Raw genomic sequence first — 20,415 nt, forward strand, 5'->3', positions numbered from 1 at the left:
CTTAGGGAAGATCTAATAGGAAACCTATTAAGTGACCATGAGATCACATACTAATCCTAACCTAAGGATAAAATCTATTCCTATTTTTGACTGAAGTGCTAAATTCCTCCTGGCCTGTCATCAGCACAGGCATAGTTACTTCTTCCTTGCTTTTTTGTGTGTGTGTAAAAGAGACAGTGCAATATCAACCTTAATATGTCTTTTATTATATTATAACCTATAAAATGTGTTTTTGACATAATAATGACTTAATTAAAAATATTAAGATTATAATACTTTTATTGAAAACACGTATGAAAGAAAATGAAAAGAATTGGCTGTTAACTTCCGTGGCTGTTTTACATATCTGTCTGTAGCTTTCTGGAACAGTTATGTCAAATTATTTTTACTTATGCCAAAGTCTTATTGGGGAAGATGTGAATTTTCTAGCCAGAAATGTATGTAAGAAAACATGGCATTTGTTCATCCAGCATAGACCTAGTAATTCATATATTTCCAGGTTCTTATTGTTATAAAAGGCTGTAAAATATTGTGTTTCTAGTAGAGGGAGACATTTAGATCTACTGATGAATCAAGTTCTAACAGAATGCCTTCCTCTAACACATTCAAAACTATTTGAAAGCCACATCTATATAACAGATGCATACAATATGCTGAGATTTCTCTGAAAAACCCTTTTATGAACTACCTTCTAAACCTTCTGTTCTGGGATGGTGAAAGAAATTCAATTACACCATAAATATTTTATCCAGGTACAGCATGAAAAAGAGAACATTCTTTAAAAATTGGGATTATATTTGTTTTTCATTTTTTAATAAGGTAAATATAGTATTTCAATGAACTATACAAAGTATCTTTATCTTGTACAAGTCAAAAAGGCAAAGCTGCATCTTCTGTGATTTTGCCAAAGGATTTAATAAATATTTATTCAATAAGACTAGAAGGATTCAATAAGACTGGTGTTGAATTTATCTAGCCCTGTAATCTTGAACTTCTTTTTGAATATACAGCATGTATACACCATCTGATTCAAAGACTTCAGTTGCTACATATTCTACTAGGTAAGTTGTTGTGATGGTTAGTTACTCTTGGAGCTGCTTATTTTTCAGTCCCATCTTAAAGCATCTAACTAGAGTCAAACGAAACAGTCCAACAGCTAAGGAACTTTTTATGGTGTCTTGAAAGTTTTCCTCTTTAATTTGTTAAATTGTAATAATTTTTAAAATGTTAAATAATTTAATTATTTCCTCATTCACCAATATGAATGGTTAGGAAAAAAATGCTGAGTGAAAAACAATTCAGGCCTTCTCATAGCATTACAAATATCTGCATTAGTTCCCACTTTTTTTTTCATCAGTGCATGCCACTTAATGTTTTTACAGCTGACAAATTTTATATGAAAGGCCATATATTAAAAATAAACAAAAATATCAGAATACATGGCATAAGGCTTGCTTTCCACTGGCATCTCAGGTATACAAACATCAAATCCTGTCCTTGAAATATCATAGCAATCAGCGTAATATGTAAAATGAAAAACTATGGAAATACATGCCAAATACTGATTGTAATATCAAGGTTTCCTCAGGTAGCAATTAAAAAATAATCAGCAAAAGGGTACAATAAATATAGAAGATTTCTTGTATTTCCATGTTATATTTTTCTGAAATTATTTTATGTTATTGCACAAAAAATGCAAATCTGAGCTCCAAAATGTGTGTACACAACATACGAATAATGAAAGTGATATCAGTCATTAGAACTACTGGAACTAATGTTCCAGTCTTCGGAAAAAAATACAAAAATGTGTTTGGATGAAGTCTTAAACAGAAATCTTAACCAAAAGCTGGGCTATTAACACCAATATTTGGACCACGTATCCCTTTAAAATTATATTTTCTTTTTAAAAATTGCAATCTGTGTATGATAATATTCACTTCCTGTCTTAAACCACTGGGGAGTATTGCTGTGTAAGTTGAACAGTTACACATTTCAGTGGCAGAAGTAATGTTTGAATGCAGCTTTTATTAGCTTCTTAAGTGCCCAGTGCTGTTCCCATTGGCAGTGCTCCCATTGACTTCAATCAGGGCAGGAACAGGCCCTAATTTTGTAAGGCACTTTAGGATCCTTTGGGAAGAAAGGTGTTAGAAGAATACAAGCCATAATTGTCAATTAGTTGTCAACAAAGCACTCTCACAAATATCTCCCATGATCACAGAACAACATATCTTAATTTCAAATTTCAGTTTGCTGTAGCAATTTTAATGCTGCTGCTGAATGATTATTTGTCCAGGCTCTGAGACATTATGTGACACCATAATTTCCAACTTTGACATGAAGAATTTTGATTCCTGCGTAATGGGAAAAAAAAAAAATAAAAAAATTAAGCTGACCAAAAGGATTTTTCTAAGGTTATATAAAATAAGATAGACCAAAATACCTGCCTCTCTTCGACTGTGCTGCCCTGCTAAAACTCCCTTTATATGCAAGAACCTCATATTAAGGGTTAAAAGGTTGCAAATATCTAAAAAGGATGCTTACAAGTTTAAGATTTTGAAATATTCTAAGTATTCAATGCTCTACATTCTGTACGTTTTAACTTTTGCATCTCTACATTTGGACAACAGAAATTAAATCATTGTATGCACTTTTGGTAACAACAATCCTTGCTTTCAGAGTCTCTGCCCTGCAAATGACGACTTTCTTCTCAGTATTAAGAAATAGTTTTGCCTACATTTATCTTTTAGATATTTAAAATGCAGAGATAAATATAAATTGACCATATTCCCAAAAACATGAATTCACTAAAAAGGGCTCCTCTTTCATCATTGCGGTCATTTAGCTAGTTGTAACATGGAGAGGTGCAAGGCCTCTTAGCCACTGTTCACTCACCTCCTAAAAACCCAGCGAGTCCCAAAAATAAACATGACCTGATTTTTCAAAGTTCAATGACACCAACAACAACAATAATTACAACAATTCTTATTGAAGCCTTTGGATGACAGCTATTTAACATCTTTATATTTCACTCAAATCCTGTAACCCCTGTTGAAATAAAAAAAATCTAACTTTTTTAGAAGACAAGACAAAAAGAAGAAATTCAGCACCTATAACTATTTATCTTCTATATATGGCTTTACAGTTCAAATCTCTGAATAAACGAAAATATTCATTAACCCTCCCCATACCTTTCTGCCATTAGGCTTAAACATTATTATGAGTAACCTTTTCAAGCCAGTAACATTCAATTAAAAACAAAATACAGGAAAACAAAAAGTAAGCATTTCAGAAATTGAACTAGTATTAGATTTCAAGGTCCTCAGGCCTTTCTAAGCATATCAAAATCTCTGATACACACACCTAATTGCATATTGTCTACATGAGTCAAAACAGAAAGTTCCCTTTTTAGAGGAAGAAAAGATTTTGGTAACAGTAATCATTATCCTAATATGCTCAGAAACACTTACTTCTCCATCGAGGAAACCAGAACTCAGACTAAGGACTGATTTAAGCCTGCATGTGTCAGACATGTATTTGAATTCTTTTTCTCCAAACATAAAAGTATGTTACACAAAAAATTCTGACTGAACCTGACAAGACTACTCACATCAATCAAATTATTCACATGTGGAAGTAGTCAGAGAATAAAAATCTACCTTTGAACTTTTGTCTTCATTGCTGTGTTAAATTATCTTTCTGTTAGGGTTGTGAAGTAATATCGAGCTTTAATGTTTTAAATGAACATTTGTGAGGCCTTACAGCAACACAGAGAGCAGGAGGTAAGGGTAACTAAGTATAAGACAAACACAAAAGAAAAATAGTTTCACTATGTAAGTTGAAATTACATAGTATTGATCAGGCCAAAGTTAGGAATTTTTGATATTTCACCATAGATGATTACATAGAGCAGTAAATAATTCTCAAACATTCAAATAGCAAATGAGGTAAAATTAATACATATTTTAACATTTTGTAAAATAAATCTGTTTCATTTGGACAATTGTTCCTAAGATAAATACTATGAAGACAAAATGATCAGAGGATGCTTTTTTCCTCCATAATTAAACCTCTGATCCTAACCAAATCTAACAAAAACTTCTTAGTAATCCAAGAATTCGTAAGAAATATTTAATTACAGATAACATTCAGTATATAAAATATACTGAAAATTATAGAACACATTCATTGTATAAAATTACGTATGGATGAAAAAATATTAATCATTATAAATACATTCAATGTTATTTCTAAAAATTGGTGAATTTAGAATCATTATTTTAACTACTTTTCATATTTATAGAAACAACTTTTCTCAAAAGAGTAGTAACTTCTTATTCTTTAGGAAAAAATTGTTAAGGAAGAGTTGATGTACAAGTTAGTACAATATGTATTAGTAGACTTCTACCATTTAAAACTTAGTAAGTAATATATTGCACAATAAACCTAATGGTTTATACTGTTCAACATGATACTATGGTACATTGCTACTTACTTGTTGGTAGCCATTACCTCCCATGCCAAAAAGGTAAAAAGAAACATTTCAGACCCAATCAGAAATTGTCGATAAGGAGTTCATTTTACCATTTAAATTACTCTGCTGAAAAGCTTCATTATATGAGCATTGCCTACTTATAAGACAGTTCCTCTTTTTGAGACAAGGTGCATTTAAAAAAATCAACTACAACAAAAAAAAAAAAAACTTCATTCTGCACTGTCTGGTGCCCCAGACATACATACATATAAATATATGTTTATGCATGTATGTATTCATGTTACAGATTTACACTAATGATGTTATAGATAGAATTTTTTTAAGAATTCCCTACCTAAAACATAATTTCCTTTGACATTGATGACAATTTTGCTTGAGGTCTTACTCCAGCTATCAGAGATACAAAAGCAAACAGTTATGCCTCTTCACTGCCTCACAGTGTAAGAATGGAGAGAGAAGGAAGGGAGAAATGTAGACCATTTGATTCTGCTTAGAAAATCAATAGCTATCTAAAAGAGTACAATATTTTTCTTTAACAGAAAATATACACTCTTAAGAACAATAGCTTAGATCCCTCTGCCCACAATTGTGCTCCATACTTAAAATAAAATAAAAAGCAGGCTTCAAAACAAAGGCAAGCAGTTTGATTCAGTAATGCGTAGGAAAAAAGAATAAGACAAGCAAACAGAAAATTAAAATAGAAAATGTATAACTGTTAACTCCATTTTAAAGAGTTAGAATGTTTTTAAACATTAATGTTATAAACTCTATGAACCCATCGATATATAATATTTTAAAAACATTTCCACAACCAGTATTGACTACATTGCATGCTATCTTTGGATGGAAATAAACTGGAAATATCCACCCTTAAAAGATCAAGCATAATTAAATTACTGAAGAAAGAAAACAATCTTTAGAAACAACCAAACTTATAACTGATAGGGATGTTATAACTGATTGAGATTTGAAACACCTTTCCAGCAAGTATTTTCCCTGTGCACGGTAAGCTAATAAACAGTCTCTAACAGGAAGAGACAAAAACATAAGACAAACTGTAAAGACATTCCATACTTTCAAAAAATAAAATCAATGGGAGAATTTTCATTCACTTCAAAAACATCAAATATACTGATTAGCCAATTTTTCCTTTGATGCACTTTTCATCATCACTAAAGGAAGATATATATGCTTGAGAAGAAATGATTCAGCAGAAGATTCATTCTTTGAAAATATATGGTTCAAGTTCTTTGATCTTAATGTAGGCATTTCTTATAAATTTGAAAAAAGAAAAATGTACATATTCTCAAATTTTGAGCTTAATGTGAAACATACTGTAACCTATATATTTGGGTTTGCTATAAATTATCAGATAAAGTCTAACTGAATGTGCAGTACTGTATGTAACTACACATAAACTCATGTAACCACATCTTTATATCAGTTATAAATAGTTCTATGAATGACTTAAAAAAAAAAACTATATGAAAACTATTTAAAATTTGATGACTAGTAAATTTTAGATAAATATGACATATTTGATTCAACTTAATAAACTGACAACCTGAAAATGCAGTTTAATTTTATAAATTTTAAAATAGAATTTACAAAGATAAAACTATCATAGCTGAAGAGTATCAATACTGTGAACAACCCTGCTCTAATTTTAGCAGAAAGCAACTGCCATTGGGACTATCAGCTTTATTACAGTTGTGACTAAAAAACTGAATAGTTGACCTAAGTTCAGCATTTAGAAAGAGAACAAATCTTTTTCGTGTAATAATTACTGTATAATTAAATACATTTATGAATTTATTATTTTAAACCTAAATTCAGATATAGTGAGAGTTTTGTAAGAACTGGTTTCATTTCCATAAACACATTTGGTATGTTTTATTTATCCATTTGACTGGACAAACTAATTGCTATTGTAATGAAGTTACAGCAAAGTTAAATTCAGGCCACTCCTGTTAGGTGATACTACTTCAAATGTAATAGGTAGAGTTTGAAGTTGCAGGAATATTAATGCCCCTCAATCTATATTCAGCCAGTTGCAAACTGGATTTGGGCCTGAACTTCTGTTCCTAGCAACCCCAAAACAACTTTTATATTAGTATATTAGATAGGTTGAAGTCTTGTAGGACTAGAGTGACTTTTTGGTGACTCTGTGGATATAGCATTTACATGCTCCATATTCTATATGAAGCACTTTTGCTTCATTCCCGGCCTAAAAGCTTTCAAAACACAAATGGAAATATTCTTACATCACAGTAAAGACAATGTTAATTAAAGAAATATAGATAAATATAACTGTATGCATACATATATACACCTGTATGCATACTTTTACATATATATGTATACGTACACTTCCATATATATATACACACATATATATTTCTTTTTTAAAATACAGATGGTAAAAAAAATAGATGGTTAAAATAATAAACTACTTGGTAATTAAATTTGTTTTCAGAAATTAGAAAACTGTATTAGATTGTCACCTTTCAAGTTTTATTTTAAGAATCTAACTTAGTACTTCTATTTAAAAGTATTTTTTAATAAAGTTGATATGATGTCTCTGACAACAGCAATCACACACTTTGTCCCCTTTCCCAAATAGGAATATAAACTTTTTGCCACAGTATTGGTACAAAATTACCAGGTGTTGATAAACTAATGTTCAAAAAATCAGATATACTGTTGAAATCATGAGAAGCAAATGTTTTATTACATGAAATGTTGAACTAGAAAATTATTATTTCAACTTTTTATCTTACCCCACTCTAGACATGTTTTTGGAAGGCTGCCCAGAACCATGTCATGATATACAATAGCAATCATGTCTCCAAAAAGAAAAAAAAAAATTAATATATGTTTGACATGGTCTATAGTTTTCTGCAAAATTTAAAAATACTGTAATTGCGAGGCTGCAAAATTGCAGTAGAAGTGGTTGCATCTTCCATGGCAAAAACACCACAAACGGAACAATTTTTATCAGTAGTTATTTCATCTAATTCAAGGTTTCAGGACCATGCCCACAGATTTAAATAAAGGTATGTTATCAGTTCATATGGTCAATCATTCCCAAGAACCATCTCTGTATATGTGGATGTAAACTGAACTTTCCATACAATCAGGACAATATGGTTCCAAAATAAATTTTAGACTGCTATACTACATTAATGTTCAGTTAATGTGTCAGCAGATTGGAAATAGAAGTAATTAATTTTGGAGGTACATAGCAGAACTACAAACGTTTATCCTTACTGTATTCAAATTTTTCACTTTACAAAAGAGAAATGCTAAGAGAATGGCTTATTTCAATGACAAAAAGCCAAACTCATAAGAGCAAGGTAAATGTTTTGTAACTTCCTTAAGTCAATGGAATCCAGTTTTGTACTTACACAACTAGAAGCAAAATGTGGCCCATTAGCTGTAACTTAAATAGTTAATTTGGTAACCATTTAATTACAAACTTCATTACACTTTATTTCTTTATATATTCAATTAACTAAATGCCTCTGGTTACTAGGACCTAAATGTGCCTCTTTTTGTTTCCTAATCCTGTTCAACATGTTCAGTGTTTTAAGAACAAACAATTATTCTAAAGCATAACTGTGCTTAGTATTTCTGGGGTATTATCATACTGCGAGGTACTCTGAAATGTAGCTGAATAATGAACAGAAAAAAGCAACATAAATTGTAAAGACTCGTGATATTTATATTAGGATAGTATTTATATACAGATGGATAAACACAAATCTGTAAGACAGTATTGCTGGACTGCAAGATCTATGTGCTCTCATTTCATCAGAGCACATCCCAAAGAAAGGTTGGGAAGTGATGTAAGTGACCAAGTAGTACGGCTGCCGCAATCAGAGTGCTGCTATCCTGCCCGCTCCTTTCACAGAACCGCCTCACTTATCTGCTCCATCTTCTTATCACTCCTTAGCTTGAGGTTCTACATTTTCCAGAGTAAATGGATGCTGCAGAAAGGAGGTACAAGTTCCCTACTTGTACTATCAAATAATGAATAGAAATGTGAAGACCATTTGAAGGGTGACAGCTATGGAATTGTGTCTGCCATTCACTCTCTACTCTCTCCCCATTTTTCTTGTTTAATGCCAGTAGTGCCAATAGCGTTCAGTTCTGCATAAGGCAACCAAAGATTTTGGCCCCCTTCTCTAAAGGCTGGAGACGCTGCGTTTCAGTATGCCAGTCTTTAACCTAATGAAAGGCTATTCAGGTTCCCTGGAGACACTGAGCAATATAAAGAACCTGCCCTCTAAAAATGAAGGAGCTCTTGTTTACCCTGTCCTTCAGGACGTAGTGCCTTAATGGACTCTGCCCCCTGAGAGGGAACCATGTGCATTAAGCAGACTCTTAAGTTTCTGTAAGAAACACACAACACGCTGGTCAGACATTTTAGCTCCAGCTAAACAAAAGTCTAAACAACCTACAGAACCAGGATGTTACCTTCATATTTTACCAACAACCATGATTAGCTATTCCTGCCTTTCCAGAGGTATTTGCTAAATTGTGTTTTCCATGGGTCAAAGGCTCATTTTTTAATCATATTTTGCCATTAATTTTGTTATATTACTTTAAGAGTTAAATTATTACGTGATATCAGAAAAGGTACCGCCACATCTAGTATGTTTTCCTAACAGGAATACTCCTAACAATTAGCTATAAGCTTGATAAAAAGTGGAAACTTAGGAAAACATTCAGAAATTAAATACTGCAGTATACGGAATCAACTGAACATGTTTTTACAACCTTAAGTGACCATTAAAATAATGGCAGGTAAATCTAAAAAAAAAGTGTGAGAATTTGAGCTCTAGAAGTAGAAAAGTGGAAGCTGCATTTATGTCAGACTTTTAATTGGTGATGGGACTGACATAGCATCTGGTGTTTCAAGTAGTGTGTAAGAATGTCTAGAAATTACAGGGTATATCTTCTGGGATTAACCAGTTGAAATTCAGCTCATTTTATCAAAGATGGGAGTAAACTATGTAATATAGAAAAGAGGAGAGGAGGAGAGAGGAGAGGAGAGGAGAGGAGAGGAGAGGAGAGTTGAGGACTTCCGAGGGAATTCCCCCCAAACCTCCCCCCCCCCGAAAAGAAAGATCCCTCCCCGAAAGAAAAGTCCCTCCCAAAAAAAAGCAAAGAAAAGAAGCCCCCAAAAAGAGAGAGAAAAGAAAAGAGAAAAGAAAAAGGGAGAGCAAGAGAGAGAAAAAGATATCTCACCCCTAAACTCAGCATTAGTATTTAGGACATTAAATTGGCACGATATGAAAAAAACAAAAGAAAGTACACTGAATATTTCTTTTACTTCATAAGAATAAATGTTCTATATTATCACAATCCATGTTTTGATTCTAGTAGTTACACTGAGAATTAGGATTCTCTTCCACCTTTTTTCCTCTTTTATCACAGAATTTCATGCACTTTTGAAATAAAATAATAAAAAGCTAAAATAATATTCAGAATTCTCAAAATAGGGATTATTTTTTTGTCTTACACTTTTACCCCTTTGGTCAGCACTAACTCAGCAGATCATCATGCAGAAGGTTTCACTGATCTTGCTAACAAAACAAAGGTCATATTCTTATACAAGTGCTTTTTCTTTAAACAAATTATCCTGTTTTCAAATCAGAGGCATATGTCCCTTTTCCAAGTCATATTCCCATCTACTTTGGTCTTACTATAATTTTCCACAGATGATTTATCATTGTAGCCACTGAGTAGGAAATCCTACTTCCATTAAAGTCGTCATTCACAAATAGCCCTTTCAGGTGTGTTTCAGGATAATTATGGACTAAATAATATTATTTTGCACTCTGTACCCTTTTTAAGGATTTATGTTCAAGAATGCACTTTCTGAAGGTAATTGATACCATTTAATTTTTTTCTCCAATAATGGAATTGATAATATATTTTTTCTACTGAAGATGAGAAGTTGAAGAGATTTAAATTAATAGTTCTGATTTTAGTGTAGACCGTTAGAAAAATTCTTCATTAGCAGCTATTAAGTGTGTGTAGAAAACATGGAAGCAGCAATACTACTGGCCTCAGAAATGGCAGCATCAGAATGTAAGCATAAACAGACTGCCGAGGCATTTCTATCAGCTCTTTCTTACAAATCCAAGCAATTCCTGCTCATTTACTCATTTGTGGATGCTGCCTCTTTGTGGCAGAATGCCATGTAAAATGTACCTTTCACATTAAGGACCTTATCCTACATTTGTATTGACACCTATACAAACTCCTGTTTATGGGTTTAGAATCACGCAGAAAAAAACATATCTACACAGGAACAGACACATGGTTTGCAGGACCTTCTCATTCAATCTTTACTGAGCCAGCCTTTCTCTTAGTGAACGACAAAGCCAGTGAGGCTGAAAATTTTCTTACCCTATACCCACTTAACAACAGTGTGCCTCTGCTGAGTTTAAATACAAGGAGAACCAGGCCACTGGTTTCAGCAATAGTTATCAAGGCAGTAATTCAAAATTAGGGCTCCAAAAGTGCACCTCAGGCAGCAACACACATATCACTCACTAGTGTCAATGGGAAGTCTGCAGGAGATCAACAGCAGTGCACAGAATAGCCACGTGTTGTCTCTTGTGACAAAAGAACACTCCTCATATCTGCATTTCAAACTGAAATAACATTCCACTTACTAAACTGTCCGAGCTAAATACAGTCATACTTTTTAGTTTTTTTGCTTTTGCTTTCGCTCAGTGTGGGTGGCAGAGAGGGAAGAACACATGCCAACAAAACATTCATCTTGAATTCCAACAGACCAGTTATATAGCTTTGTTTTTGTAGAAAGTGACAGATTGTAGTTGGACAGGAAAAGCAGAACAGAACAGAGCCCTTTTGCAATAAAAGATGTACTGGTGAGCAACTCTGCAAACAATACTAAACATGATAACCTACTGAAGAAAGACAAAACCACACACGAAATCACTTACCCTGTTCCATATATTAAAGAACACTTCAGTAAGGAAACAAAATGTAAATATGAAACTATCCTAGTCAATATGTTGGTGAAATGCATATCCCTGTGTTGCCCTCTGACCCATGTTATGTATGCTGGGAAGTACCGTATGTCGCGTTTTGAAAATAGAGAACACGTTATGTTTTGCCTAAAAATGTTAGATCTTTCTGATGAGCCGTAATTGCTAGTAAAGAGAATCCAACGTACAAACAGATGATTTTGGCAAGAAATTTTAAACTCCAGATACTCATTACTTCATGATCTTACATTTGAAATATTTATCAAGTGTTTATTCAGAAACTATTAAAAAATCACATGTGCTGGGATACATATGAGACGTCAGTTGTCCCATCTTACAGTGATGCTGTGTTTATGAATATCCTTGCCATTGCCTGCTGCCCAAAGGGGTAAAGACATTGTATATAGATGTGTACAGTCCATCATTTGGTCTTTCAGGATGCCAGTAAACATGTGGATCTGTACAAGTGCAATTGTACTTGACTAAACAATCAGAAACTGGCTACAACAGTTGTAAAATCATTATATTTTGGTTAACTAATAAAAAAGAAAAAAAAGAAAAAAAGAAGAAAACTGACAAATCAAAAATGAAACACTTTTTTTCCTGCTAAAATGAATGCCTTCTACATGTCCCTCACTAGTTTGCCCAACCAGATGCCTGAGCAGGAGGTTGCTAAAAGGTATATTTTCAGATAGAGAAACATGATTTTTTTCTATTGTGATTCAATTTCATGTCTTAGATTGTCTGTTAAGATTTGGTCATAATTGGCATTATCCGTAATGATTTAAAAGGTCCTTCTGATACTACATCAGCTTTGGAAAAAAAGCTCTCAATGTAGTGCAACACTTTAAAGCAATCCGCAGACTTTGGACCCCATCCTGAAAACAGAAGAAACACTTAAACATCCCAATAGTTTTACTTGTAAGAATAGTTCTGCATCCTCTATCCTAATCTTTTGGGCATTTGACTAACTTTGCTCAATGAGTGAGTCTACGGGACTACACGCATTGGTAAAGTTGAGGTGCTTAAGTGCCTGCAGGATCAAGGCCTAAGCTGGGACTTCTTTCACAAGTAGGGATACTCAAGTGAGTAAGAATTTGCAGGATTAGGCCCTAAAATAGTGAAGGAACGAGAAATGCTAATGTGCATATAAAAATAGGTGCTACAATAAAATATTTTTTTATATTTCATCAATAAGTTATTTTCACTAACCAGTTATGGATCATATATCTCTGCACTCTTTAATGATTTGTCCACATCTACAGTGATCCTTTTAAAGATCATAATATATTTTTTAATTCAAAAGTCCAGAAAGCATACAAACACATCCTTAAAAAAAGGAAACCTTGTATTAAAGTCGGGGTGTGCTAATCTCTCCATAAAAGCCATTTAGACTCACCCATGGCTAAAAGGGGAACATGTGCGCTGTACTCGTCAACCAGAAAGAAAGCAAAATTAAACAATGCCTGTACACACACACAAAAAAAAAAAAAAAAAAAAAAGTGACCGTGACTTTTGTACTTGTAACCTGAATATGACCTGACAAGACCCTCCTGCCACCTCCCCGAAGCACATGTGGACACACGCACAATGCCAGTGCTGTGCCCGATTTATACAATAGGTGGTTTCCTACTTCCAAACACAGTAAAAGGAGAAAAAAAAAAAAAAGAAAAAAAAAAAGATAAAACCCCCCTGAAAATAAAATAAACAGCACACCCTTTCAGAATCATTCCCCGAAGCTGAAAAATCCCGTGCCAAGGCACTTCACCCTACAATAAAATGAATTAAGGGGGAAAAAAGGCGGGGGGCGAGGTGGGGGGGAGGTCAGCATTTACGTTTCTTTGTTTTGCGTGTGGTTGTTAAATACAAATACTCTAGAGAAGGAGCTGCTGTGGCTGCCGGGGGGGGGGGGGGGAGGAGGGGGGCTCTTTCTCAGAACTGGCTGAACGTGGTCTGTTTTTCCAGCACTTCGAGGTAGTCCGGCTCTGCGTTTAGTTTTGCTTTTAGCTCCAGGTACTCGTTCCTGTTGGGCTCTACATAGACAGTACTGGGGGGGCTGTAGAGCACCGTCTCCCGCAGCCTGCCGTCCCCCGGCCCCGGGTGCAAGTACTGGTGCGCACGCCTAAGGTCGTAGCCGGGGGAGTAGGTGTAGGCGGCGGGGAGCTTGGGGTAGTCGGGGAGGGTGGAGCCGGGTGTGCCCAGCGCGGAGGAGGAGGAGGAGTGTTTGTCGGGCTCCAAAATGCCCCTGTAAAAGCGGTCGGCGTCTTGCACCGGGGAGAGCAGCTCCTCCCGCGGCTCGATGGTGCTCACGCTGTACGCGGGGCTGCGCGCCGGCGCGTCCTCCCCGCCGGGCGCCGGCGGCGGCGGGGGGGGGCGGCGGGGGCGGCGGCGCGCCCCCCCCGGGGGGCAGGGGGTGGCTGCCGTAGGTGACCTTGAGCTCGTGGAGGTCTTTGTAATCCTCGCCCGCGTTGCCCTCCCGCGAGCGGTAGATGGGGTTCTTGCACATGTGGCCCAGGGGGTGCGGGATGTACTCGTAGACGTGGCCGGCGGGGGTCTTCACTTTGGGCAGCGCCGCGCCGCCCCCGCCGCCGCCCCCGCCGCCCCCGCCGCCCCCGCCGCCGCCGCCGCGGTGGGGCGGGTGCTGCTGGAGGTGGGGGTGGTGGTGGTGGTGGTGCGGGGGGTGGCCGCCGCCGTAGACGCTGTACTGCATGTTGAAGGAGCTCACGTCGGAGTTGTTGGCGCTGGCGTGGTCCCCCGGGCCCTTCTTGCGGCGCTTCATCACGAGCACGAAGAGCCCCGCCGCCACGAAGACGGACATGATGAAGACGAGCAGCAGGCTGAGGATCAGCACGGAGAGCGGCACCGAGGAGCCGCCGGCGCCGCCGCCCGCGGGCGCGGAGCCGCCCGCCGCCGCCGTGCCGTTGAGGCGCACGGTGGAGGAGGAGGGGGTGGTCCTGGCCGGCAGCTGGCCCGGGGACGGCGTGGGCGTGGAGACCACGATGTCCGAGTAGTCGGGGCACAGCAGCTCCGCCCGGACGGCCCGCATGTCGCTCTGGGCGAACTTCTTGGGGGACTCGCAGATGACCTGGTCCACCAGGACGCCGGTGTTGAGCTGCTCCAGCCACAGCTTCATGCCCACCACGTCGCAGGTGCAGTCCCAGGGGTTCTCGTGCAGGTCGATCTGCAGCAGGGATTTCAGCTGGTCCAGCACCCCGCTCACTGGCAGGTAGGAGAAGTGGTTGCTCCGCAGGCTCAGCCTGTAGAGAGAGAGACCCGCAAAAATGTTCCCCGGCAAAGACCTCAGCAGGTTGTTGTTCAAAAACAAGAGCTGAAGGTTGGGGACGGATTCGAAGGTGCCCGCCTCTATCTCCCGGATGACGTTGTACTGCAGGAAGAGGTACTGCAGGCTTTGCAGCCCATAGAACAGCTCTGGGCTCAGCCGCTCGATCCGGTTCCCGTTCAGGTACAGCCTTCGCAAATTAGTTAAATCCCCAAAAGCCCGGTCCTGAATGACCGAGATCCGATTATTGCCCAGATGCAGCAAATCCAGCCCAGTGGCGTCCACAAAATCTGCCCTGCGTACCAGCGCAATGTAGTTTTCCGTCAGATACATCTTCTTAGGATTATAGGGTTTGGGCTGCAGTTCAGAAATGCTCTCAATCTTCCTCTCCTGACAATTGACATTGAGGCCCAGGTCAGAAATCTGCAAGTTGCAAGTGCAGGCAGTGGGACACTCCAAAGGCACCGGGGATTTGGTCTGGTAGGCAATGCTGGGGCCATAGTTGCTGTATCCCAGGTCTTTTGAGGGCAGGCGGGAGGTGGGGCGCACCCTCGTCTTGTTGGGTTGGCGGGTCCCTTTGGGGGGCTTCAAGGGGGATTTGTAAACAGCCGAAGAAGAAGTGGCCACGGAGTTGACCGAGGCCGGGGTAGTGTGGAAATACCCTGTGGTGCTCAGTGGTGTCTGCGGTCTCATTTCATAATCCGAGATGAGCCTCCTGGGGCAAAGCTCCTGCTTGGAGACTTCATCCAAGTCTCGACCATGTAAGCGGAAAGGGGTCTCACAAACCACATCTCCCACCAGAGCGGAGTAGGAGATACTGTCCAGCCAATCCTTTAGAGCAATCAATTCACAAGAGCAATTCCAGGGGTTTTCCTCCAGCTGCAGCTCCACCACTTTATCCATGTGCTGCAAAAGGCCCACGTAGGGCAACAGCTTCAGCCGGTTACCCCTCAGGTCCAGGTGAGTTAAGGGCACAAAACGGAAAAGGTTGTTGGGCAAACTGGAGAGGAGGTTGTCATTGAGAATCAGCACCTGCAGCAAATGCAGTTTGCTGAAGGCATTGGGTTCAATGACGCTAATATAATTATAATCGACCTGTAGGTATTCCAAACTCTCTAGCCCAAGGAAAGTGTCATCCCGTAAAAGTTCCAGCTTGTTATTGTTCAGGTGCAGCCTCCTTAAACCTCTCAGACCGTGAAAGGCCCCGGTTTCTATGTCTTGTATGTCATTGCTCCCCAGATGCAAAATCGAAGCCCCCGTGTAATTGACAAACTGGTTCGGGTACAGCCTGTTCAGAAGGTTCCCAGACAACAAGAGGTGGTAGACAGGGAACCTTGGTGGACTGATCTCAAAAAGGCTGATGATCCCTCTGTTTTCACAGCTCACTGTTAAGATGCTGTCCTTCTCCTCACAAGGACACGCATTATCACAGATTTCCCCATAATACTCGATGCTTTCTGCCCACGAAAGGACTAGCGATGTTAAAGCAAATGCGATCGTCTGCAGCATCCAGATATGCATTTTTTTGTTGAGGTCCTGTTCCAAAGTTACTGTAGAGCAGCAAGCGTACATTTTATTTCCTGTAAGGATAAGGAGAAAAAAAAAAAAGAAAGCAGCATAATAGCATAGCCCCATAAAATTTAAAATGGAGACAAAGTTTATATATATCTTCAGTGGAGTAAAGAATGGATTGCTAATCAAACAAAAAGAACTCCTGTCACTTCTGATTCCCACACTTTTGAAAACTGGATGACATGCATTGATTAAAAGGTTGATGGGCAACTCCTAGCGAGTCAAATGCCTGCGGTGTTTAAAAAGGTGAGGTCACAGCAGGAATTGTTCTGGTTCTGTTCGTGTGGGGTGCATTTCAATGCTTCCTTGGATTTCTTTTTCACGACCAGCCCCATAAATATACATAAAATGGCTGTCAGTTCAGTTTCACGGTTCTAATTTAAGAGAAAAGAAGCACCATTTTACGAGGTTTCCCACCTCCCCTATTACCCAGCTCCCCCTTCCCTTCAGAACCTTCCCAGTGAACAGCGCACCAAGGTTTTCCCCTCCTTCTACCTTGATTTTTAACCGGTGGTGGAAATGCCATGGTAGGAATCCAAAGAAAAATGCTCAGTGCTGAAAACGGCAGCTTAATTCAACAGAGAGAATACTGACACATTCTCCACGTCACACATTTCTTAAAACTCTCTTACGGGTTTTTTTCTATCTATACATTTACAAAGCACCCGGCCACCCACACAGACGTGCACACACACACACACACACACACACGCATGCACCCCCAGATGACTTTTGTGGGGGAATTCTTCAGTAATGAGATTAGATACGTTAACCTCCTACTTCAGTGCACTTAACAGCTCTCTTCAGTGAGAGCAATTTTGTATCTTTACACAAGTAAATAATTTTAATTGATTTTATGATCCCCCCCCCATGAGTTATATACAATGTAACAGAGGTGACTATCGAGCAGAGGTCTTCATTTCTTACACACACACACACACACACACACACACACACTCTCTCATTCTTAAAGGAAATGTTTTAACCACTCACCCAAAATTTGTGAAAAATGTAAAACATGCGGATCATCTTCGGAGTTTCAGCCATATCTGACATACCGCTTATTCCCAACGTTCTGCAAAACTAGCCTGGTAGAAGTGGAGAGATCTAAATAGGTCTCAGGGAAATATCTCATCGCCAACACTCCAAGCATCAGTTACTGATTATAAGCAGCGATGGCCGTCAGTACTCTTCATCCTTTAGGGGAGAAGACACCCGGGCTGATTAAAAGCCAAGGGGGGTGGAAGGGAAACCCTACCATTGACCTACGTCAGTAATTTAATACCCGAATTTCACCTGGCTGGAAACAAATTCCATTTCCATTCCTTCTTGCAGTCTTTCTGACTCCTTGTGGCTTTCTTCTACTTCTACTAGTCTAAAAGCAGTACGAATAGGGAAAATAAATGCATTGTGTGTGTCGGTAGGGGAAGACTAATACATCATCCAGGCTTAAATGCTGGGATCTTGGAGCAGGCTTGCATTTTCTGTCGTCCACCTCAGAGCTCCAATTCTCATGACACAACTCTGGTTTGGAGGAACGCATCCTGAAAAACGGGAAGTCTCAGTACTGCAAGACATCTCCTGTGGCATTAGGTTCAGGGCTGCAAATCTAGCACTTGCAGCAAAGGCAGTCATGCAGCAAGAAATCGGAAGTCTCGGTGAATCTCTCTCTAATTCTGACCAGACGTCAACTGGATCGGAATTACTCAAAGCAAAAGGCTTCACTGCATAAAGGCAGCAGAAATCTTACTCAAAGGCATGTATCTAGCATATTCTTTCTCAGCTCGATCAGATCCATTCATCCATTAACCAACAGTTCTTCGGAGGAAAAAAAAAAAAAAGCCATTGAAAACCTGCCCGGTCAGAGTTAAACTCCCAGGCATTTCACAACTTTAATTCAATTATGGTTAGCAAAGGAGGCAAATACAATATTCCCTCCCTCCTCCTTTCTCCCTTTCCCTGGGAAAAAAAAAAAGGGGGGGGGGGGGATGGGAGCTAAAGAAAATAAAGTTGTAGCTGGCTATATGCAAGGTTGCAATCCCGCCCTGGAAACCCCTCTGTGATGACTGCGTGCTGCTGTTCGCCAGCTCCCTACAGAGGTTCGGATTGGGGGGGGGGGGAGGAGGGGGGCGACGGGGGGGGGGGAAAAGAGGAAGGGGGTTGCATCGGGATTTTTCTTGCGTGTGTGGTTTTTTCCCCGAAGAGTTCAACCCTTAGATTACCGCACTGCATATCGGGCTCGAAGCAGCTTTCAGTACCGCCGACAGCAGCAGCAAGCAAGCAGCCCCAGCCGGACACTGCCGCCCAACTGAGCAGCACCCAGAGTTGGGAGACATGGCTCTCGGGGGGGGGGGGGGTCGGGGGAGGAAAGCAACAGCAAGGAAAGACCTGGCGGGGAAGGGGCGGGCGGGGAGGAAGGGAGGAAGAAAAGAGAGGAAGAGAGCGCGAGAAAAGTCAACCCCGGTACTTACTTCGCCCGAAATCTCCAGGGCCCAAGCATGGTGGCAACCCATGAAGACGCCTGCCCGCTGCGCGGGCGCTGCGCGGAGCCGCCGGGGCGGCGGCGGCGGCGGCGGCGGAGGCGGCGGCGGCGGAGGCGAGTATCGCAGCAGCCGGGGAGGCTGGGTGCGGAACGCACACAAACACCCCCCGCACGCAGGCGGCGCCGAGACACCGGCGCTCGCACAGGGGCGCACACACACACACACACACACACACACACACACACACGCGCACACACACGCGCACACGCAACACGCGCGCGCACACGCACACACTCTCACATTCACTCGCTCACACGCGCGGGGGAGGGCGCGCGCGCCCGGGCAGCCGCGGGGGGGGGGAGCGCGCGCGCGCGCCCCCGCGCGCGCACTCCGGAGGGCGCGCGCGCGCCCGCACGGCGGAGGCGGGGGCGTGGGGTGGGGGGGGGGGCGGCCGGCGGAGCGCCGCGTTCTCCCCGCCGCCGCTGAGCGCAGCGGGGGTGGGGGGGGGGGGGAGCGAGGGAGGGGCGGCGGCGGCCGTGTGGGGCGGGGAGGAGAGAGGCGGCGGGGGAGGCGAGGGGGGGGGCGGCGGGGCGGGTGTCCCCGGCGGAGGGCGCGGCGGGCGGGCGGCCGGCCCCGCTCGGCGCCGCGCACCCCGCGCGCACGGTCACTAGACCGCACACGCACACGCGCGGGCACACACATGCCGACGCGAGCGCCGCGCCCCCGCCCCACGCGCCCCGGGGCTGTACTCACACTTTCCCCGGCACGGGCCAACTTTCCCCGCGCTCCGCCGCCGCCGCCGCCGCCCCGGACGCCGCCCCCGCTCCCCTCCACCCCCTCCGGCCGGAGTCCCGGGGCCCGGCGGCCCGGCGTGGGGAGCGGCGCGGCGGCGCGGCCGCCCCCGTCCCCTCCTTGCAGCGCTCGCTGGCCGTGGCCGGGCGGCGCGGGGCGGGCGGCGGGAGCCGGTGGCCCGGCGGCCGCCGCCGCCGCCGCTCAGCGCGCGGGAGCCTCCGCTGCATCGGCGGACACCGTGGGGAATTGGGTGGTGGCGGTGAAGGGAAGCGGCGGGTCTCGCTACACGCACCCCCCGACGCCGGGGACGCGGGGCGTGTGGCGGGGCCGTTCAGTTTCTCTTTTCCCCACCGCCCAGCCGCAGCCACGGGGCGCGGAGGGAGTCGGGGCGGGGATGCGGCGGCAACAACTAAGCCCCCCCCCCCCCCCCCGCCTCGTCCCCGCCCGGCCCGCTCCCCGCGGCGGCGGGGCAGGCCGCGGGGCCGGCGGCGCTCCCGGGCGGCCGCCTCGGCGGGGGCCGCCTTGCCGCGGGCTGCCTTGCCGCGGGCTGCCGCGGCGGCGCGGCGCGGCGCGGTGCGGCGCCTCCCGCCGCCGCCAGGTGGCAGCGCAGTGCGGCGGATGGGCCGCCCCGCGGGCGCGCTGCCCCCGGCCGCGGGCGGGAGCCGCGCACGGGCACGGCGGGGGGACCGGCCCGGCGGGGGGCGTGGGTGGCCGCGGCGGGAGGGACGAAGCCGGCGACGCTGCGCTGGCTGCGCTCTCTTTGTCGCC

General features: G+C 42.5%; 1 protein-coding gene across 1 annotated transcript; it reads right to left on the minus strand.

Annotated features, from left to right (window-relative positions):
- Nucleotides 1-9,809: 9,809 nt before the first annotated feature.
- On the minus strand, nucleotides 9,810-18,948 carry SLITRK5 (SLIT and NTRK like family member 5). Its single transcript, XM_030036678.1, is given in 3 exon segments — nucleotides 9,810-13,885; nucleotides 13,887-16,380; nucleotides 18,844-18,948. Coding segments are annotated over 2 exon segments (2,919 nt in total). The 5' UTR covers nucleotides 16,373-16,380; nucleotides 18,844-18,948; the 3' UTR covers nucleotides 9,810-13,452.
- Nucleotides 18,949-20,415: the final 1,467 nt, after the last annotated feature.

The sequence above is a fragment of the Aquila chrysaetos genome, chromosome 14 (assembly GCF_900496995.4).
Source record: "Aquila chrysaetos chrysaetos chromosome 14, bAquChr1.4, whole genome shotgun sequence".
NCBI lineage: Eukaryota > Metazoa > Chordata > Aves > Accipitriformes > Accipitridae > Aquila > Aquila chrysaetos.